At 38.7% G+C, this 23,767-nt stretch overlaps 1 protein-coding gene across 1 annotated transcript in view; it reads right to left on the reverse strand.

The window, feature by feature from the left end:
- The window catches only part of PDPK1 (3-phosphoinositide dependent protein kinase 1), a gene marked incomplete at its 5' end in the record, with an annotated part of 52,482 nt that overhangs the window by 23,114 nt on the left and 5,601 nt on the right, over positions 1-23,767 (reverse strand). The window contains 11 exons of the mRNA XM_082006725.1: positions 8,703-8,855; positions 9,766-9,823; positions 10,463-10,680; positions 11,063-11,236; positions 12,425-12,521; positions 13,012-13,080; positions 15,184-15,259; positions 16,021-16,118; positions 18,229-18,373; positions 19,579-19,716; positions 19,915-19,957. Of these exons, the coding sequence (XP_081862851.1) occupies positions 8,703-8,855; positions 9,766-9,823; positions 10,463-10,680; positions 11,063-11,236; positions 12,425-12,521; positions 13,012-13,080; positions 15,184-15,259; positions 16,021-16,118; positions 18,229-18,373; positions 19,579-19,716; positions 19,915-19,957 (1,269 nt within the window). The remainder of the gene's footprint in view (positions 1-8,702; positions 8,856-9,765; positions 9,824-10,462; positions 10,681-11,062; positions 11,237-12,424; positions 12,522-13,011; positions 13,081-15,183; positions 15,260-16,020; positions 16,119-18,228; positions 18,374-19,578; positions 19,717-19,914; positions 19,958-23,767) is intronic.

The following is a 23,767-nucleotide window of genomic DNA, read 5'->3' on the forward strand; positions in this document are numbered from 1 at the left end:
GCTGTGCTCATCAGTTAAAGGCATCTGGTATTTCTAAATTAAACCATACAGACAATCTATTGATGTGCTATTGTATCAAGGTAGTACGTTCACAAACCGGTGAGATATGAGTGAAGAATTTTTTTTCTCTTGAAAGGGCATCTATGATATGTTATCATTCAGGGGAAAAAAAAAGGAACCGCTTGGATTATGTTTTGCTCTTTACAGGAGATGAAGAATCTAAAGATTCTGAACAAATCCTTGGAAGAAAGGCTCTATGTTTTTAAGTAATCTTAGGTACTGTAATTAATACACTATGATGGGTAATCTAAGATGTAGGCCGCTTCTGGAAAATCCAAGATGACAGGCGACTGCAGAAAGCAGGCTCTGAAAGTTCCAAGTGAAAATCAATGACTACAGATGGTCAAGACAACGGGGCATGAAACTTAGAAATGTTGTACTGAGAAGACAACCGTAGTGCATATTTAGCCAGGAAAGACTTTGCTTTTTGTACATCAAATTGAAGACACCCAGGTTCATAAGCCTAGAGAATACATCTCTAAGTAACAAGATTTTCTCTAAATAACAGTATTTTCTCTAAAGCCAGATTTCCACAACAATTTGTAGTTCCTTATATACCTACTGCTTGCCTCATGTTACCAATTTGCACAATAATCTATTAAAGATAACTATATCAGCTATAATTTTATAAAAAAGGCTATAGTGACAGGACAATGCAATTTGTTTGCATCTTGCTAAAGTGGTTTCCATTAGACTTCCATACCGGCAAAAAAAGCTTAACACTTAGTAATAGCTAGGCAGCTCAAATAATGTATAGACATGTTCCTTGTAAGCAAACAATATCTTTCTACAGCTGTAACTGCAGCTAGCTTTAAGTTGTCATGTACACTATTAACAAATATAACCATGTAAATCTAGAAATGTGACAAAAACTTATCAGGTCTCTCCATATCCTACCAAATAGCTAAATACCCTTGGCATAAATTTACGATTTGCTGCTACAACCCAAAAATGTAAGTACAGTAAAAAATAAAATGTTTAGATAAGTAGCCTCATGAAATTTTTGCAAGATAGCAACACCTCAGTGATTGTGCTTTCGAAAGATGATTGATTGCATCAATTGGTGAAAAAAGGCAGCCAAATGCCTTAATTAGAACTAAAAATGTGCCTTCTCTCTCTCACTCTCTGATGACATTGAGATATAGCAAATAAGCACCTTTTAGTAGTAGAAAAACTGAAACGTGCCTTAATCATTAACTGTGCCCTATCATTTATTTAAGAAACCTTAAAAGAAAGCTTTCCTACTCCCTCCCAAGTAAAGACAGCGTCTGACCTATCAGCAAGCCACCTACATTTTAAAATTTATTTTTATGGGTCGGTTTAAGCTAATCTCTCCAAAGAAACCCAAATCAAACCAAAGACAAGAAAAAACAATCCCCGCACCACCATACTTTAAGGTATTTTTTATCTAACTCTGGAACCCTGTTCAGGTTCTGTTCTGTATCTTCTTAAGCATTTAAACATCCTTTCTGGAAGTTATACATAAGAAAATGAAAAAATTTACTACTAGTCCCACTGGAAAAAAAAAGCTATATATAAAAATCAACTCCTTATATTTAACCTGTTGGTTATATATTCAAGGGTTATAAGCTGTTCCCTTCTTTTCCCTAAGTGTGCTGTACTGGAAGTCCATTTTTGTCCACTATGCCCCAAAATCTCTTTAAGAGCCAGCACTATATACAAACACATTATATCCATTACTATATACCACTCCATAAACAAAATCTTAATCAGTAACTTTTCTTTCCCTACTAAAAATGATTCAGAATGAATACCCAAATATGCAGTATCACCCACCATTTGCAGTCCATGCAGAATAAGCAATATGTTACTCAAGGAATTGCTGAAACACAGAACCCTATGACTAAGTGAGAGAGGTTATTATCAAAAGTAGTTCGATCTAATTCTTGAAATTGAACACGAGGGTGATGACAGTGCAGAAATAACACGACATCAGTGCAGGCAGATACTCCATTAAAACGCTAAAACTAAACTCAGTCAGTCAACATAAAAATTTAAACAAACATACAAACGATCCTGTACTCTGTTCTATTTCTAAGCAGCTGTGTTATTAACGAACCCAAACGCTTTGCACGAAATCAGCCCACTCTCACACTTAAAACTAAACTCCCTTGAAGTATACGGCGTCATTAAGCACCACGGCCCTTTAGAAACTCCCACAACGACGGCAGAGCCTGCTGCTGCCATTCCTGCAGTCTCTCACAGCAGCGCCGAGCTCCGCGCTCCTTTTCTACTCTGCCCTACCGCCAGTGGGAACACTAGCAGCCTGCTCCGCAGGAAGGCGACATAGCACACCAAGCCCCGGCACCGCCGGCTCCCACGCGGGACCGAAGCACCCACCGCAACACCGCGTGGCGGGCGGGGTCGGCGAGGGAAGGGGGGGGGGGGGGGGGCCGACGGAGTGGGCCCGCGCTCACCTTGTCCGAGTCCAGGTCGGGGTCGGCCTGGCAAAGGCGGAAGAGGAAGGACTTGGGGTCCCTGCACAAGGTCTGCCGAGTGGTCAGGAAGCAGGTGCCCCCCACGTTCAGCCGGACCCACTTGCCGGGCACTGCGCCGGGCGGGGGCGCTGAGCTGCATCGGCGGCAGGGCCCGCCTGGGCCTCCCAGGCCGAGGCCGCCGATCGGATGAACCGGGAATTCGCAGTGGTTCTCCGCCGCCATCCTCGCCGCCGCCGGAAAGGTCCGCCCCAGCTATAGGTCCCCGGGCGCACCTCCCACCGGAAGCGTCCCGTTCGGAACTGCTCCCTTCCCCCTTTTCACGCGGCGCCTGCGCTGGAGCGGCCTCGTCCGTCGGCGCCGTTCACGACGACCAGATAACAAGCAGCCGCACCCGAGCGGCAAACTACGGCCTCCGACAGCGCCCCCCGCCCGCCCCCCCCGCCCCCGCGGCGGAAAGAAGAGGCGGAGGCCAGGCTAGGACCCTACATGCCTTTATTACAGACTACCAAGCATAAGTGAAATCCATCATCCAGTCACTAACTACACATCTACAGCACAGAGATCTGTCGAGAGGAGAATACACAGTCATTAAATTATGAGATATGATTAAATCATCGACCAATAGAAAATTTATATAATAAAGCCAGAAAAAGGTGTAAAATATAGTTTACAATAATTATTCACATTCAAGGCTGTACATCAATACATACAACACCATGGCCCCGAACATGAATTCAATCCAAATAATTCATATATTAGAATTTAAATAACACAGACTGAACTAGAGGCCAACAAGAGCCAGCAAATAACCTTTTAAGAATAAAAATACAAAAGTATGTATCTTAAATCATTGCATTATTTGCTTCTGTTTTCACAAATTCTTGGAGGAGGGGAGATTGTTTTGCTGTGTTTGTTGAGAGGGTTTGGGGTTTTTTGTCTGGGTTGTGTTGGTGGGGAGTTTTTTGTTTTCAGGAGTGTTTTTTGTTTGGGTGGTTTTTCTGTGGTGGGTTTTTGGGTTTGGGGTTGTTTGGTTTGGGTGTTTTGGTTTTTTTTTTTTTTATGCATACATCACAGTTACAGCTACTAAACCAGGTAGAGAATATTACACACGTAACTGACTGCCACCAACCTGAAAACAGCTAGCATACAACTATCAAAACTGATTATGGTTCCTGGTTCCTATTTCTTCCTCTTTTGTCAGATACAGTAATGGTAAGTTCTGCTACAATTTAGAATATTTGCCACATCCAATCAGAGTTAGTACATGGTCATAGGAAGCTTTGTCAAATGGCAACCATCTACATTCACTGCCATGCTGACAGGCAGACCAGGTTATTGGGTGCTTAAGAACTTCTCCAATGGTTTGCTGTATAAAAGTTGCATTTCTTCTAAGAAATAGGAAACTTTCTTAGATTACCATTCTTACCTTAACTGAAAGCATGCCCCTTTGGGTCAGAGAATTACTTGTCTATAAGCTCACTTGATCAACTGATGGACAATCTGTGTCATGAAGCTTTGCAGGAGCACTTCCATTTGATTAATAAAATATTTGCATAAAATATTACAGGCATTCAGCAAATTTCAGATATAAATACCACACCTATTCATGTAATTCACTAGTAGAAAGAATGACCAGAATCCACAGACCACACCTTTAGGCAACTATTAATATACAAGTTCTCTCCTCAGCAAGGTGTTGAAATCAAATGTTTTGTTCACAGGCCAAATGAAGTAATTGTGTTGACTTTACTAAATCATTCAAAAGAAACTGTTAAATGTACATGTGAGAAATCCTCATGATTATTCAAAGTTCCCAGCACAAAATGTAATGGTATCAAGCACATTAAATTAAGCATCTTGAACTATGAAAATGGTTTACAGTTATCACATCTTTGTTTGAACCTACAGAGTTTTTTCTAGGCTTATACATGGGAAATATTTCACAACTAAATCACATCAGAAGGAGAAAAGTAAGTGGAGCACAGTACTATCTGATAAGTTTCATGTCTTCAACATCTAAGTGCTTCACAAACGAGATCTTAATAGGTAATATCACTCTGTTCACAATGCCTCAACATCACATCTGAAGCACGTCTTCCTTAAGATAAATCCTTCTCAAAACTGAACTTTAAAGCCAGTGGTAATAAACTCATCTCTCCAGTCTACCAATGCAGTTTTAAACTTCCTGTGACTGGCTGGACACTGAATAGAACAGTATGATTCAAAAATCCTTTCTAGCAGTAGTACTTCATCCTTTCTTAAGCTCCACCCCACAGAAAACAGATGCAATAAACACTTTCCTGAAGTTCAAATCCCAAGCAAAACAAAATTGCAATATCACTGACCAGATTCTTTATAAGTGATTGGCAATTATTCAATATGTAAAAGATGGAATGAATCAATCAACAGAGTGGGTTTTCAGTAGGTTTGTAGTGAGGAGTCTGAAGAAGAGTCTTCAACTGCCTAACACCACTTTTTGTGCTTTGAAAGACCTCAGATAAATCAGTTAATTTCTCTGCTCTTTATCTGCAGCTCTGAAGAGCCTCCCTTGTACATTTCCTTCCATGCACTCCCATGAATGACAGGAGTGATCTTCAGAAGAAAGATCTGAATCTACCCCACTTCAGGTGTAAGCATTTAAAACAGGAACCAGCCCTTCATAGTATGCAGCACCTGCCAATACACATTTAAGTGGACAAACTGGTGAAACATACTTAAATCCATGTGATTGCTTTGTCTTGCCTTACTCTATTCTTTTGCCATCTTTCAAAGCCACAGATTTCACTTACAGTCCAAGAAAGACTAATACCTCTCCCAGAAAAGTTCTAGTCCCTTCCCAAAAAAAGCAGCAACTAAGGAAGACTTGATTTGGAACATTGAAGTTTAAGGGGAGGGATGTCTGTAAGAGATGATCAGAGTCTTAATGACAGCATTGTCAACAAAAAAAAGGAATACTAGAATGCAGCCATCAGCCTTCCAGACACCTTCTTGATAGCTTACTGCTATCAAGATTTCTTTGGCTGAAAGCTTTTGGTGGGCAGGACAGAAGTCTACTGAGAGAGGATTTCCAAGGTGTGAAAAAGCAGAGTAATTACTTTGCTACGGCAAAATGACAAGTCTAAATATTACAGAAAACATGTTTAAGCATTCTTAGATTTCCACTTAGTGAACAAGCTAATGGAGATGACTCCATCTCCTAATGAAGCTAAGGTGTTCACTACTAGCAGAACAAGTTTGCCAGACTTATGTGAGGCAAGTTTTATCACACTGAGCAGCAGTGGCACCATGAATCTCCGTCACTGCCAAAGTCTCCTGTATAAAGATGGGACTACGACTACACCTCTATACCAAAGACTGAATCCAAAAGCAGTAGGGTTGACTCCAGTGGACACAACATACAGCTGGAATTTGACAGCCAGAGAACAAATGGATAGCACTGCAACAAATTTACATGTCATCTTGGTTAGAATGGTAAATAAAGGTTTAATACAGGCACAGATAGAAGGTGTACTGTGCTATTCAAATTTTACTGACAGGGAGTGTACCTTGTATGTGATGAATTTCTCATTATACAAATGGAATGGTGTTCTTTCTCAGCTATTTACAGGACAACTTAGCTCCCTTAACACCTGGCACAGTAAACCAGTGATTGACTTTTGTCAAGTCTGTGTACATGGTGGGATAACAGAAGACTACAATAATGTAGTTCCTCCAAAAGAAAAGGAAACTGAAGTCTCTCCTTTAAAGACTGAAAGATACTGGAAAAAGCTGAACTGTCTTCAAATTCAACCACACCACACAGTTTTAAAGAGATCAATAATAAATCTCCTTCACCCTGTACAACAACAAAGTATCCAACATTCATGTGTTTTCTAAGAAGTCCTAATGAGCTACTGCTTTTAAAATAATGCTTCTGTAACAGTAGCCCATGAGTTTTTTCAACATTGCAATGGAACATTTCTTTCTTTGGTGGAAGGAAAAGCGCATAGTATGAAACCTCAAAATGCAAAGAGATGGTATGTGTAGAAGGTGAATAAATAGGTGTGATGTTTATACAGCTTTTAAAATAAGGAAGGAAAGCCTTTGTCCAGACCTAGGTCATTCCTCTCTGCAAGGTTCAGGAACATGGGCGTGTTGAAAATACCATTAGGGAAGCTGGTTTTTAGCACACAGAAAATTGTCTTTGTAATGTTACAAGAAATGTTTGACCACAAAAACAGCCTTAATTTGAAGAGGATAAAAGAGATCAATATGAAAAATATTTTCATTTTATAGATATGCATTAAGTACCATATATTTTCCCCTTTGTATTAATATTTTCTTTTGTATTTTTAACCAGATTACTTTATGGATCTAATATTTGAATTGCTTAAAGTTTTTTCAGAGTTGCTAAATATTTGACCAAGGACCAAAAATAGGATTATTTGTACATCTCATTATACAATGAGACCAAAAAAGTCAAGTAATCAGTTGTACAAAGCTTTCACACTTCCTTCTCTACCCAGGTAAATAGGTTGGCCCCACTACAATGCACAATACATGCACACCCTGGAAAAAAAGCTTCTAGCCCTCATCTCCTGAAAAGGTGAAAAACTATTTACTAGTTCAACAGTAACCTTCCCCCCACCCCCATACTAACTAGTTAATTTTTTAGTTAGCATTAGTTAAAAGCATGCTGGTAAGTTTAATGTCCCTTGGTTAAACACACCTATGATTCAAATTAAAATTTAAATTGAATGTTTAAAATCTTATATGCTTCAGAAGCCAACATTTCAATTTTAGAAACCTTTCAGTGCCATGTTCAGCATTTTACTCTCTCAAAACCTGTATCATTGGAGCCTGTCTGCCAGATACATAGATCTGATTCATTCACATAATTACTAAAGTACCACATAAATCCTGCAACCAGAACTATATTAGGAATTACACAAGGGTGCAACTGACTTGGCTACAAATGCCATGTACCAGTAAGCTGGGGGACTGTGAGGAAAGGAAGAGAAAACAGAGGTGGTGCTTAGGAGAGGCATACAAAAGCTCCCTGATGAAATACAGTTTAATGATAATCTGAAAGTCACAGAAAACTCCAGCCTTGTGAAATGCAAGGCTGGTACATGATTCAACATGTGTGCGTGTGGATTGGTTTTAACTCATCTTAAGTGAAGCTGGTAATGCAAGGTCTATCCACTAGTCTGCAGCAGAAATTGAGCTGAAGTGCACAAAAGCAAGATCTTCACTGCAATGATATGTATGTGGAAGCCTCAACAGAAGCACAAAGAGCGAGCAAAGCGACCCTGAATTCCATTAGATTTTTGCTTTTTCTTTTTCTTTCTTAAAAAAAAAAAAAAACAAACACACAGAACATTTCAGACATATGCTTCCCCTTGAGATGGTAATAGGTGGGTTGAAAAGATTCCTCTGATCGGCTGCACACGGAGTTCTAGCAGCAAGTAGGGAAACTGAGAAATTTTGGATGAGCTTTACTATTTAGCAGCATTCTGGTGGTATCTGTGCCGCCAAACTTCATGTATCTTTTTGCACCATTTATGAGCATTCCCACTCGGGTCCATCAGGTAATATGTCCTGTTTGGCTATAAGTAAACAACATTTTAATGAGTACTCCAAACACAGTTTAACCAAAAAGCAGTAATTATTCTGCACCTACCAATAAAAATAATTATTCCGAATCACTTCATAAGCTTTCCAAAAGATAAATTCAATTACTGTTACATAACATTATATATTACTGAATAACATACAGCTGGCATCTCAATTACTGTTAAGCAGTCAAGTCAACTGACAATATACTGTTGGTATGCTCCTTGTGATCCACTATATATACATGAAGAGGGCTAAATTTTAAAAGTCCTTCTTAGGAACTTCCTTCAAATCCCAAAATCCACTTACAGTTTATTTACACACAAATAATAAAAAGTACACGGGTATTTTTGTGGGAAACACGTATGTCAGTGGTTTTTTGTTGGGTTTTTGTTTGTTTTGAGCATTTGCAGGGGTTTGGTTTTGTGGTGGCTTTTCTGGGTTTTGTTGCTGTTGGTTTTAAAATTAAGGCTATCAACACTTGTATTTAAAGAATTATATTTTCTCCAGAAGAATTTGTTAACAACTTAGAACAATTGTTCGAGGACCTTAGTGCAACTTACAAATAAATTAAAGAAAGTCACTTACTGTGTGAACAAAAAATGTCTTAAAATTCTTCGCTTCTGGCCGCAACTCTAAAGACCATGGAATTTCTCCTTTTAGAACTTTGTTGACAGGATCCACATAATACAGGTGGGGCCCTTCTGTGAGTAGCAACTGGCGCCGACGTGCAAACAATCCCTAACAAGAAAAGTAGAAGCAGCAATGCAAAAAAGCATGACAGGAAAAAAAAACCAACATGTAGATCTCTGAATTTAACAATAGAGGTAGAATTAAAACAGCTCAGTGATAGGATAGTATGTTTTAGTTTCGTGTACTTTTTTTGTTTTCCTTTTGCATTACCTATTTGACCTCACTCCTTTTTTTAGGGGGTTGCAGTGCATTCCTACTATATAGCAAAACATAAGTACTACCTTAAGAAAGCATCTTCAAGTCCTAACAAAACATAAAACAACTAGTTGTACAAAGTCAAGCAAAATCTATCTGTCAAAAATTACAGCACAGAAATCATCAAGTATGATTTTGTGGAGAAAATCAGGAACACGCAGGTAGTAACTTAGATGAAAGAACCTATATTCCTGGCAGAGCTGACACAGACTATCATTGCTCATCTGTACCATGATAAAGGTAATGCTTAAAGCTGTTCTAATGTCACCTCTGCCTCCCTCAGGATACAGGCACTAGTCAGATCCAAGAAAAACAGCACAGTTAAGGACAATATGGGTTTGTATTTTATTTTCCAATAGTTGTGGCTCAATCCACATGCACACATGCATCAAGACAAAGCATTAGTGGGCTATATCAGATTGCAAAGAGGAGGGGGAACAAAAACTCATTTACTACAGTCTCAAAATGAAAGCATCAATAGCACATTTACTTTTATCCTTTTAAAAAAAAAAATCAAGAGCACACTGCTAAATTAAAAAATATTCACAAGAAAACACTACATTTTAAAAAATAAACAAAACAATTTGACACTTACAAATAAGTTAAACAAGGAAGCTCTAACACAGGCTCCTTATCTATGCTACAACTGTGCAAAAATGTGGCAGCTGAAGTCTTGTTACAGGGAATCAAGAAAAGCCCTTACCTTTCTTTTGTCCACTGGACCCATTTTTAGGATTAAGTTATTTTCTACAAACTGATGCCTTAAAGAAAAACCAACAACCATTACTCCAGAAGTAGTTCTTCCATAGAAACAGCTTTTATTATTATCAAGCAATATTCCTCATCTCTCCCTAGCGTCTCCTTTTCTGACAGAGAGTCCTTAGTCCTTTACTAGATGAGTTTTGGACTCTTCCTCATTCCCCACCAAAGTGTTTTTTCTAAAATCTGATTGGGGAGGTAGGTGTGTGGAATCACAAATGAGAAATTCCTCTCAAAAGTGAAGAGAAACACTAAGAAGTACCTGGTCTGGAAGTATTTTGGGTAGGTATCAACAGAATATTATCATTCAAAAACAACCAACTTATGGCAACTGTAAGAAAAAAGGAACATTCTTCTAGTTCTAGGACTCTGCGGAGGGACGACTTCTCAGCACAGGTATAGTGTCATTTCTGCCTATCTTATACTCTACAACATCTTCTAGACTTTGTAAATTTTAGAAATATAGTATTAGGTTTTCACTACTATTGCTTTAAAAATAGATGTAAAGAAAACTCTAATTGCTAATTGATTGTTTGAGGATATTAAGATGACAAAAATTAATTTGAATCAAAATTAAAGTTATTTTTCTGGATTCCTTACTGCTGTGCAAGTAACAGATGAGCTTTATTAAAAGAGCTTACCAAGGATTTCCACCAGCTTGTTTTGCCAGAAGTAACCTCTTTTCATCTTCAGAAAACTGTAAGTCCAGCTCAAAGGAATTGTTGTCAAGATCATGAATATACTGTTCAATATTTCCTCCTGATGTCTGCAGTGTACTTGTCTCTGGGGCAGACAGCGAATGGGAAGAGGCAGAACCAGAAACTTGCATGCAACCAAACTGACTCAGGAGATTGTCATACTGAAGAAGGAAACAAAATGAAGAAGTTTCTGTGATTAAAAAGCTTATTTTGCACTAAACTGCAGCTTTTAAGCATGCTTTTGTTTATTATCCTTTGGGCAAAAAGACAGCTTACCTTCTATACATTAACAGGCATTTATTCAAAAAAGTATGCTTTGTCAAAAGCAAGCCAACCTGTATTTTTCCAAACACTCACTTTATCAGAAAAAAATGCTGACTAGTTCAAATTTTAACCAGCAATTTTATATTAGATTCTTAATAATTCAATCTTCATTAAAATATAACTAATTGGTAGTTTCAATGAAAACATTTAATATGCAATAAGTATGCTTTAATGAAAGTCTCAGGCAGCAGAGCTGAATATAGCAATAGACAAACATACATTTCCATAACAGTCTTCATCATCCTCCGACATAGCAGGCAAATATGCTGTAAGTTTTGGGGGTGTCTGAAGATGTAGGTTCTCCCACACAATGGATTCGAAGAAAGGGTGAGCCTTAAGAGGTCCATATCCTCCCATTTCTTCACAACCTAATCTGTTGGTAGCATCTAGAACCTGAGTAAATTGCAATTAAGTTAGCATGCATAAAATGCTAACTCGCCATAAAGGGGCGAGCACCATTCACATTTGCACAACAGCATGCAAAAAATTGAAAACAGTTGGTCTCACTGCCCTAAGCATACATATCTAGAATACAAGGAAACTGCTTATAATACAAGGTGTTATTTGTCAGTATGTCTTGTCAGCAAGATTTTGTATTAGACCAGCTCACAGATCTAGAGAAGGGAGCACTTCTTTGGGTCCACACAATTTTTTGGCTTTGTTGCTTCACAAAGACAGAAACAAAACCAAGCAAACACACAGAGAAGGCCTGATGGAGCATAGCTCATTTAAGTATAGCCCAGCATCACATTCTAGCGATGCAAGAAGATGTGGAAGCTATAGCTGGCATCAAACATTAACCTCTCAAACACGCTAAAACCGCACTATTCTCAGGATGTTGATGCAACCTGGACCCTACCATTCAGCAGGCACTGGCCTGGACACAGGAACATGCCACTAGGCCCTTTACAATGGTTGCACTCATCACCATCCAGAAACATAAGACAAAGTTTCCTCCTTAGCCCTCACCCCATGCTAATATTCTAGACTATTGAACTTGAAAAACCTTATACCATCCAAAATGTTCTCTGCATATTCATTTTACTGTCATGGCTATATCCCCCGATGAGATGGAACTATTTTTTTTTCCTCCTACCTGTCAAACATTCACATGTACAGTAATTCTTTGGCTGATACTATTGAGACATGCATTAAGTGCACGGTAAGTGCATGTTAAAATGCAAGGTAAGTTGGTTTACATTGTAATGAATATATCTCCCCGTGATATATAAAACACCGTTTTCAACTAAACGATTCATTATACAGCTCAACAAGAATTAATCTGAGTACTATGTACTTAATTTGTGTGTGTAATGCACAGTATTTAGAACCATTTGCTTCCATTTCACTGAGAGACACTCTTTGTCCACAATTTAGAATTCAGATTTAAAAAAAAAAAACACACATAATCTAAGTGCTGTTTAATAATGGATGTTGATTTTTCAAGACACTCCTCTATGCAGTCAATAATGCTTAGCCATTCTTATTATAAGGTTTGCAATAAAGTGCATAGGAAAAAAGAACTACAGAAGCTGAATGTTTCCAATGTCACCAAATCATTTAACAGCAGCAAATATTTACCAATAGCTTTTCAACAAGGTCTTTTGCCTTGGGAAAAAATTTTTCTGGAAAGTCATATTCCAACTTTATTATCTTCTGGAATATAAGATACTCATTTCTGCAAAAGATAAAAATATTAGCTCTTGTTATTAGTTCTCCATGGTTCTTTCACCTTAACAGTGCATAACCTGGACAAATATTAAATAGGAGATCCCATTTAATTCCCATAAATCTTTCTAGGGTAAAGAGTACAGTCTTCCAAGCATCTATGATGCTGTAAACACTGGATACTTGAATAACAACAAGAAAAGTTCAAATGGCACAATATAGAAGCACCTCACACCCTCTTCATGTAGGCATAGTTACCTTTATTGCATAAATTACATGTGAAATCCTAGGATAAATTAAGGAATCTCTCTCAGGAACTCTAGTTTATAGCTATCTAAGCATCTTCATGACATCAGAAAGGACGAATAAAAGCAGGCATAACATTAACACCAACATTGCACCATGAAAAGCTGTACTTCAGAACTGGCAGTAAGGTAAAAGCTAAAAGCAACTCAATACATTTGTGATCCACATGTAAAGAATTAACTTAAATCTCTTACCCAGCTCTAAATGGAGGCAATCCAGCTACAAGCTGATATATTATACATCCCAGAGCCCAGAGGTCAGAACTTCAAAAGAAAGAGGAAAAAAACATATAGTATGTTTTCCTAGAAGAAGTCTTTAAAAGGTAATTGTTAAAAAAATTCCTAAGCTTCTGCTAGTTAGAACATAGCACGAACACATTGGACAATGCCTAGCATAATTTCCACACAATTTTCACTTCATTCCTAGACAGAGGAGTAGGCTAGCAACACAACTTTGGGAAAAAAGAAGTACACAGTACCATCCCACAACAACTGACTACAAGCACATGTGCAAGACAGCCAAATTCTCAGTCAGAATAATTAATGGGTATGCAACGAGACTAAAAAGAATACTTATTATCCACTACCACAATTCAAAGATGCATCCAACTTAATGCAATATATGCTCCTTCAGAATTAAAATCCTTTCCTCTAAATATTTTATGCAAAAAAATCCCATCACAATACAGCTTTTCACTTAAAGCTTTTCTTAAGACACCAACAAAGAGGCCAGCTATATGGTACAGGAGTGAGAGAAAGTCTTAAGTTTTCGTGTGTGCGCTGAAAGAGTATTTTTAACTTATTTTACCTCAAGGTAAGCTATGCATAGTTTATATATAATATACATTAAAGCTTAGAAATCCTCACAGAAAACTAAAATACTAACAAAGGTGCAAAAGTACTCAAATTAAGAGTTTCCCATAAAGATGAAGCATTATTACTTCTAAAAGGAGATGATAGCCTAATGAAGTCTGCATTAGCCAAACCAGTCAAAACGTCTTCACTAGAAGCAAAAGTGGAAAGTCTAACGGTATTTCTATCATTTCAAGAAACACTAGCACAAATTACCACAGTAATTCATGAGATCTCTTTTCCCTATGATTTGTCAGTGATTACTTTGATTATTCTTCCACCATTGTAATAAAATAGATATACTTAGTCTGTAGGTTACCATTAAGAACCAACTTGTATGAGATAAGAAGTTTCTTAAGGATATCACTCATACCAGGCAGAGAGAGGAGTTTTAAACCATTGCAAACCCCAAGCAGAGTTTAGCAAAGATAACTGCAAGTTGATCTAAATACAAGTCAAAGAAAGCTGTAGCCTTTCCCCTAACTGACAGAATGTGACATTCTGTCGTTTTTACAGCAGGAATTACCATATTAGAGCAAGCTTATATAAAACGGAATTAAAATAATAATATTATTTGGATAACAGAAAAAGGTTTTCTGATTTATTTATGGGTAAGAGAAATCCAGCTTCACATTATGAGCCAGCAGTGTGCCCAGCTGGCCAAGAATGCCAATAGCATCCAGGCTTATATCAGCAATAATGTGGCCAACAGGAGTAGGGAAGTGATAGTGCCCCTGTGCTCGGTACTGGTGAGGCTGCACCTCACTGTGTTCAGTTTTGGGCCCCTCACTACAAGAAAGACTGCGAGGTGCTAGAGTGCTTCCAAAGAAGGGCAATGATGCTGGTGAAGGGTCTAGAGCACAAGTCTGATGAGGAGCAGCTGAGGGAACTGGGGTTGTCTAGTCCAGAGAAAAGGAGGCTCAAGGGAGACCTTATCACTCTACAACTACCTGAAAGGAAGTTGTAGCAAGGTGGGTGTCCATCTCTTCTCCCAAGTGATAGGACAAGAGGAAATGGCCTCAAATTGCACCAGGGGAGATTTAGGCGGGATATTAGGAAAAATTTCTTTGCTGAAAGGGTCATCAAGCATTGGAACAGGCTGCTCAGGGAAGTAGTTGAGTCGCTATCCCTGGAGGTATTTAATAGACGTGTAGATGTGGTGCTTACAGACATGGTTTAGGGGTTAGGTGGACTTGACAGTGCTATATTAACAGTTGGGACTCGATGATTTTAAAGGTCTTTTCCAACCTAAACGTTTCTATGTCCCCCTAACACTACCTAATCTGGAGTCTGTAAAACTCCAGAGGTAGACAAACTGAGGAAACCATCACTCAGACAAGCAGCAATACTTGGTAAGAAAAAAAAAATCTCTTAAAAGAACCAAACACCTTTCTTTATATGCAAGCATCTTGTTTCTTTGACATACTAAGCTTGCTTGCTTGTATTATTAACCCCTCCCCCCAGTGACAGTATTCTGACAGTCAGTAAAATTCTGAAATACAACAGAGTACTCACCTTTTACAGGCAGATTTCTCTGTCAGCAGTTCTGGAGAAACATACTGTGCTGTCCCTACAAATGAGTTTGCCCGTGCTGGTAAGAAAATTGAAAGAAATAAGCAAATACACACTTACAGAGAAGCCAACCTCCCCCTTTTCCCCTACTCCCACCCAATAAAAAAAAAAAAACAAACAAAGGCAACCTAGCAAGTTATGTAATGTTACAAAGAACCCAGGGGAATTTAATTTCTCTACCCATCCACAAAACCTGCTTGGAAGAGACAAATCAATTAGTCTCAGTGATATCTATTTGGTTCAAGAAGCTAGGCATTTAGGCACCTTGTTAGGTATAAAAATCTACCAACACAAGCTTACTACATTCAAGTAAAAAATTAAGTTTATCAAATTCAGTCCAGCCTCCTGCTTTTTTCAGGCATTGTTTGCAGCATCATTGATTCACAGGTTAATACTAAGCAACTAGTGACACAAGAATTCTATAACCTTCACATTTGAGCAAGTCTGATAGTCACTGGGTTAATTATATAAGCAGAGTAAAAACTTACTGTTTCAGCTGAGCAACAGTAACTATTTGTTTGTATTCTTGCCTTGCAAATAAAAAAAAGTAGTTTAACTTCCCACTTTATTTGGTGATCTAGCTGGCTATACCACTACACCAAATACTACCTCTTCCGACATAATCTAAGCAGTAACAGTCAAAACCGTTTCAAGATCTCTCAGTGATTTTGCTAGATAAGAGGTAACGATAACCTTCAAATTTGGTAAATACAACATATGTGCATTGTCAAAGGATCACTTGCTGTAGTTATCTGTGTCACATAATGAAGTATGTCATACCTTGTCTGCTATCTGCAGATAATACTTTTGCTGTTCCAAAGTCTGTTATTTGAATGTGCATATCTTCATTTAGCAAGATGTTCTCTGGCTTAAGGTCCCTGGAAGAGACAGATTTTTATGCTTCAACAGCACACAAAGTTGCAAACCTGTTTAGTGACTTATGTACATAATGCTATCATAAATTATGCAGACATTCTATAAACACTGTTGTGTAAACTTTCCTCTAACTTGTAGCTGTCAACATGCAGACTAAAAGATTTAGAAAAGCCCATTAATTAATATTTTTTCCTAAGATGACCTGAAATAATGAATAATCTCAAAACTAGGCTATTGTGCATCTCACTTGTTCAACAAAAATGAAAAAAAACCCAAAAAACCACTGACCCTTCACTCCCGGCCTTCATTTAAACAACATCTGACAGATTGGTAAGGCAGTAAGATCTTCTAGGCCTGTTTACTCAGAACAAAACTCCATTGTCAAACAATGGCAACCCCCCACCCCCAGAAAAATGTCCAGAACAGACAAGAACTGTAAACCACCTCCACTCTTTAAGAATGGCACGTTTACATTTGTCACATACAAATCCACATATAATCTGTATTTCCAATGTACCTGTATCATTTGCATGGGCACTGCCTCTGATTCTGAATAAAACTAGACCTAACAGTATCACACACAATATATAATCAATATAGTTAGATGTCAAGAGGTCCATTAGCAACAACATAAAACACAGCATTGGGTTACACTGTTATATACTTTGCACCCAGTTTCCTCAGCTGACAAGAAAAGCCAACATACCTCCCCCACACTACACCGAGGCAAGTCCTGCCTGACCAACCTAGTGGCCTTCTATGATGGAGTGACCACATCAGTGGACAAGGGAAGAGCTACCAATGTCATCTATCTGGACTTCTCTAAGGCCTTTGACACGGTCCCCCACAACATCCTGCTCTCTAAATTGGCGAGATACGGATTTGATGGGTGGACTATTCAGTGGATAAGGAATCGGTTGGATGGTCACATCCAGAGGGTAGTGGTCAACAGCTCAATGTTGAGCCTTCTGGGCTACAAGCACACATTGCTGGCGCATGTCCAGCTTTCCATCCACCAGTACCCCCAACTCCTTCTCGCAGGGCTGCTCTCCATCCCTTTATCCCCCAGCCTGTACTGATACCAGGGATTGCCTCAACCCAGGTGCAGGACCCTGCACTTGGCCTTGTTGAGTCTCATGACATTCACATGGGCCCATTTCTCAAGCTTGTCCAGGTCCCTCTGGGTAGCATCCCGTCCCTCAGGCGTGTCAACCACATCACTCAGCTTGGTGTCATCTGCAAACCTGCTGAGGGTGCACTCAATCCCACTGTATGTCATTGATGAAGATAATAAAGAGTACTGGTCCTAATACAGACCCCCGAGGGACACCACTCATCACCAATCTCCATGTGGACATTGACCACTACCCTCTGTAAGTGACCATCCACCCAACAGTCCACCCATCAAATCCATATCTTTCCAATTTAGAGAGAAGGATGTTGTGGGGGGCCGTGTCAAAGGCCTTACAGAAGTCCAGATAGATGACATCGATAGCTCTTCCCTTGTCCACTGATGTTGTCAGTCTATCATAAAGGCCACTAGTTTGGTCAGGCAGGACTTGCCCTTGGTGAAGCCATGCTGGCTGTCTCGAATCCCCTCCCTGCCCTCCATGTGCCTTAGCATAGCTTCTAGGAGGATCTGTTCCACGATCTTCCCAGGCACATTGGCAAGGCCAACCCATCAGTAGTTCCCAGGGTCCCCCTTGCTACCTTTTTTAACACGCTGCACACTAATTCACACCACAGTAGCATTCTAGTTACTTTTCATACATAACACCACAGAAAAAAGGTAGTTAAACAAAAAGTCATTTTCTGTTTTTAGACCAACTGATCAAGCCTGAAAAAGACGAGCTTTTGATAATGTTAATTCTAGGCCAACATATTTTTTTTTTTCCACATGAGAACAGTTGGTCTAATAAGAGAGAGAGATCGGCTCTCCTCCTAAAGTTTTCTTTGTTTATCTCCCTATGTTAACAACCGTGCTAATGCTAATGAAATGTTATTATACTCTGTTTTCCACAAAATCCACATTTGTTTTAGACTTCAAAGAATCTTTCTAGAAAAAACACCTTGAGAATAAACAAACACATGTTGGTCTCAACTTTGTATTACCTGTGAATTATTCCTTTCCCATGCAAATACTCCAGGGCTGATACAATTTCAGCAGTATAAAACCTGGTACAGGTCTCATCAAATGAGCCAATTTTGCGTATATACTTTAGCAGCTCTCCATTTTTGGCATAGCTAAGCCCAAAATCTGAATGTAAGTATAGTTAAGGTCTATCACTAAACCATTCTAAAACAAAAGTCCCCACACCTCATTCCAAAGACAAAAATAATACTAAAAATACATGAAAAACAGGGAAGTAGTGAAGTTGGTTAATGTGAAACTTCACCTGGTAGCAACCCAAATCAATTTCTTAAATATATTACTTAGCATAGCAAAGACTACAAAAAGGGTTAAATTTGTAGTTTTTCCAGACAGTCACCTGAGTAATTCAATTCAACTGTATACATAATTGCCCTCAGAGAGAGCTTAGAGTCATAACGAGCATTCAACCTAAGTTTAAAATTGTCCCATCATCTGTAAAGTTCAAAAGTCAGCCCGGTATTCAATTAGCAAATATTTACATTACAAAAGAGAGCCCCTGTAAGTTCTACTTGTGCATGCATGTAGATACATAGGACGGACACACGATATAGTCAGCACTGCCAGCAGCCTCTGTGAAAAACACAACTACTTACTGACCCCAGAAATAGACCATCTATGCTTTTAACCTTGGCACAGCCAATTCAAAGCAGGAAGTTTAGGAGGAAATTCATATGATTAACATTTTCTTCACAAGAAAAAAGGCAACTGGCAAATCAATGAGCTTTCAAGATGAAAATGCACTCTGCAATTACTGCTAGAGAAAGAGCTTGGGAAACTGGCCCAAACAGAAGACCAACCTTCTATCATTCAGATTATTCTGTGAGCACTTTTACATAAGAAAAATTTTAATAGATCTAATTGTTCAAATAAGAAATAGTAGTAAATATAGCTGGCTACCCCTATTTTGAACACAGGAATTGTGGTGTTTCACAGTATAGATCAGAAATAGAACATTTCTAAAACATTTCTCTTATACTCCACAATTTTTAAAAACTTTTTTTTTTTAATTATTTTAAACTTCTATTGGTGCAAGTCTCCCTTCAGCATTAACCACATGGACAATGTAAGTTATAGTTTTATTCATCTCCCCTGTCCTGCAAGTCACCCACTCTTTGAGGACGCACACTCATTCTATTTGCTTAATTTCTATTAAAAGCATGACTGCAAAATTTGCATCACAATCATTAAGATATTTTCAATACCTCAAGTTGTTTTCATCATTCCTGTTAGACAATGTTTCAAAGGAACCAAAACTGGGGATTGTTACTTTTAAGAAAGTGTTACAGCAAGTTTTAAAATGCAAAGGATACACAGCTTTTCATCATCCTGAAAGGTGAAGTAGAGTTTCACAAAAAAAGGGTGATCCAGGCGGGACATTACATCTCTCTCTCGTGTCACATATGGAACCTTGTTTTCTTTTATGATATGACGTTTTTCTAGAATTTTAACTTAATGAAAAAAAGACAGAGTGAAAACGCAGGAGGTAAAACCAAATGAAGTCCATCTAAGTAATTTGTTTGGGGGTTTTTTTGTTAGATAAAATTATCATAAAACCACTAATTCTGTCTTTTGAACAGGTGTTTTGTAATAGGACTACATCGATATTGTATTTTTTAAATGCTCATGTTGAAGGAGTCAATACTTACTGGCATATTCTCTAGAACTTGCCAATTCTCGAGCCAAGACAACCTGTTGCCAGAGGAGAGAAAATATATTATAATCATTCATTAAAGATATACACCAACATTGATTTTCATCTTCCAGTAGGTATTTAGAATAATGATTGTCAAAAATCAGCTATCACAACTGCAATCAGCAAAATATTTAAGTATGTGTTCACATTATGCTGGCTTCAGCAAGACCTGTGCAGAAATTCAGTTCAGCATAACACCATTTGTTTTGCTAGAAGACTTACACACCTGACTGGGTAATCACTGAATTACCCTTTTTTTTTTCCCCAGAATTCTGAAGACTGTAACATATCATCATATTTTGTTCAATATCTTTATTGATGATCTAGATGAGGGAATCAAGTGCTCCCTCAGTAAGTTTGCAGATGACACCAAGTTGGGTGGGAGTGTTGATTGCTGGAGGGTAGGAGGGCTCTGCAGAGGGATCTGGACAGGCTGGATCGATGGGCAGAGGCCAACTGTATGAGGTTTAATAAGGCCAAGTGCCGGGTCCTGCGCTTTGGCCACAACAACCCCAGGCAACGCTACAGGCTTGGGGAGGAGTGGCTACAGAGCTGCCTGGTGAAAAGGGACCTGGGGGTGCTGGTTGACAGCCGGCTGAACATGAGCCGGCAGTGTGCCCAGGTGGCCAAGAAGGCCAACAGCGTCCTGGCCTGCATCAGAAATAGTGTGGCCAGCAGGAGCAGGGAAGCGATTGTGCCCCTGTACTCAGCACTGGTGAGGCCGCACCTTGAATACTGTGTTCAGTTTTGGACCCCTCACTACAAGAAGGATGTTGAGGTGCTGGAGCGTGTCCAGAGAAGGGCAACGAAGCTGGTGAGGGGGCTGGAGCACAAGTCTTATGAGGAGCGGCTGAAGGAACTGGGGTTGTTTAGTCTGGAGAAGAGGAGGCTGAGGGGAGACCTTATCACTCTCTACAACTACCTGAAAGGGGGTTTTGGCAACATGGGTGTTGGCCTCTTCTCCCAAGTAACTAGTGATAGGACAAGAGGAAATGGCCTCAAGTTGCGCCAGGGGAGGTTTAGATTGGATATTAGGAAAAATTTCTTCACTGAGAGAGTGGTCAGGCATTGGAACAGGCTGCCCAGGGAGGTGGTGGAGTCGCCATCTCTGGAAGTGTTCAAAAAACGTGTGGATGTGGCGCTTCAGGACATGGTTTAGGGGACATGGTGGCGCTGGATTAATGGTTGGACTTGATGATCTTGAAGGTCCTTTCCAACCTAGTGATTCTGTGATAAGTCACAGTAAAATGCCAAATCTTCTTAAAAGAAGAGGGGGGGGGCACAACAAATGCACTTAAGGAATATTTATTAAAAAACCAAACTAACTGTCACAGTGGTTTTTTTCTTAACATAAATGGCAAAGATTGAAAGATAAAATTTATCTGAAAGATCAAAAGCAGCGAGACAGAGCTTTCAACTATTTACAGTTTGTTAGGAAAAAGATTTAAAGAAAGTGAGTGAGAGATTTCCAATTAGTAGAAGCAAAGGATAAAGTTTCAAGCAAGCAGTTCTACATTTTTAAAGAGAAAAGCTTTTGGAGGAACACAAATTAAAGCTTTTCTTCAAGAGAGAACTTCTATAAAAAGCAACTTTTAAGACAATCTGAAAAGTCCTCTTCCATAAATCCAAGTTATAACCTTGTAAGAATACATGACTATAGCTTGTGTTTTTCTCATTTTAAGTTTATATCCATTCCAATACCTCGCTAGAATCTCAAATTATAGTAATTTTTTTTTTTAAAATCACTGGACCAGGCTTGCTTCTAATCCACTTCTCATTATATTCTAACACCATGCAAAATCAGTTATAACATAGTACTCCAAAATATTATTTCCTACACCTGATACTAAATATTAGGTATTTAGGAAAAAGTTTCTAAATAAGGCACTTTTTCGGGTGAAAGAAGTCCATGTAGTTGCACTCTTTCAGTATTAGAAAACTGAAATCTCAGTTCTGTCTGCTACAAATACACTGAAGTTCACGGTATTTGATCAATAAAAATTTCCACTAGAAAAAACCAGTCTGTTACACACTGCATCTCTGCGTAAGGCACTTTTGAGACTCTTCTGTGTACACAGGTAACATTATTTAAAGCCGTGCAATCAAATCAGAATGTTCTTAACTTTTCTAATTTTTGTTGCCAGCTTTCATCAATCAAGTCTACCACCAAAGCTACTGAAAGCAGGTCACTTTAAAAGTCAGTTGTCAAATAAATATCCAGATCGTGGTGGCTTCCTGCATTTTGGAAATTGCTACTTTTACATTTTCATAAAACAATTCAGTACATCAGTAAAACAAAAATCCAATAGGCAATCTTGCCTATACATATACAGACAGAATCCATAGTCAGATGGCAGAAGTGATCAACTAACACAGGTGAAAATATATCTTGACTAGTAACTCAAACTTTAATTAAGCTGTATAGCTTCAAAGACTGACTCTCCTCCTGTCCTGCATGGTATAAAATTTTTTACCATTAGATTTCATATATATTACCCACATACTTACACTGATATTGAGCAGCTGTCTTCTAAGTACACAGGACTGAGTATTTACCTCCTAGCATGAGTGCTTGGGTACCCTTAAGTCCCCTGGCACTGAACAAATCCGAGTATACCATATATCCAAATTTCCTCCTAACTAATAACCCACAAAAACCAGTAGAATCACATACAAAAAAAATGAATAACCCACAGACGTACATCTTAATACCATGTTTCTACTGTCAGGGGCCTGAATCTTAACCACCCTATGGGAAGAAGTAGTATCAATAAGGAATGTAAATTCTATAGCAGAGAATTAGACCTTAGATAGGTAGCTTAAAAAACAAACAAACAAAAAAAACCACACACAAAAACAAAATCATTCACATAATACATAAATGTGTAAGTTGCAAATTCAGACAACAGCAAGGCAAGAAATGTACTCAAACATCTCAAACTGGAGGAAGGTGATGTAAGAAGAGCAGAGAACCCTCAGAGGCAACAAAGCAGAAAAAATTGCCAACATAATTGGCAGACATCATGGCTAAACTCAACTCTAAACTTGAACAAATACTTCAGAATGCTAGAGATTAAGTCTGCATTTAAGAACTGGTTTTGGTCAGACACTCATACTTCCGTAGAGCTCCTCCTCATTTTTAAGAGGAGCCTCATTTATAAGTGGAGCCTCATTTATAAGTGGATACAAAACCAAGGGCGGGGGAATAAATATGTACCAGCTGCATAGAAGGAGGTGAGTAGTACAACACACCTACCCAACATGAGAACTGTAATTCTGCCACTACATAACAGCTACTATTCTGAGAGGAGCTTGAAGCTGTCTACAAAGCAAGTAGATTTTCATTACTTTAAAGGAGCAGAGCATCAACTAGAAGGCCCTGCATTTGTGTATCTGTTAATATCAAGCATGGATCCAATAACAGTTACAGCCACAGAAGAAGGTCCCACAAAATTGCAGAATACTCTGAAGAAAAATCTGAGGACAGATCATGTGCAACTCTGCTGAATCTGAAATACAGCACTGGCATCAGGTGGAGTTTGTGGTAGCTTAACAGAAGTCCAAGAAAACAGAATATATTCATTATGACCCTGAGTAAATGATTTTTTTGTGTGTGTGTATGTGTAATCTGAAGCTGTCATTGCAAGCATGGCGATATGAAGGACCCTGCTTTTTGGAGATGAACACTTTTCAGTCAGAATATTGGTGAAGATCTTGGGGACTACAATCAGATCTCTGAATCTACAACCATGTTTAACAAGAACAAGACCTCTGGTGTTGATACATCAGAGGATTGTGCTGCCATC

This window comes from Phaethon aethereus (genome assembly GCF_964289735.1).
Source record: "Phaethon aethereus genome assembly, chromosome: 15".
Taxonomy (NCBI): domain Eukaryota; kingdom Metazoa; phylum Chordata; class Aves; order Phaethontiformes; family Phaethontidae; genus Phaethon; species Phaethon aethereus.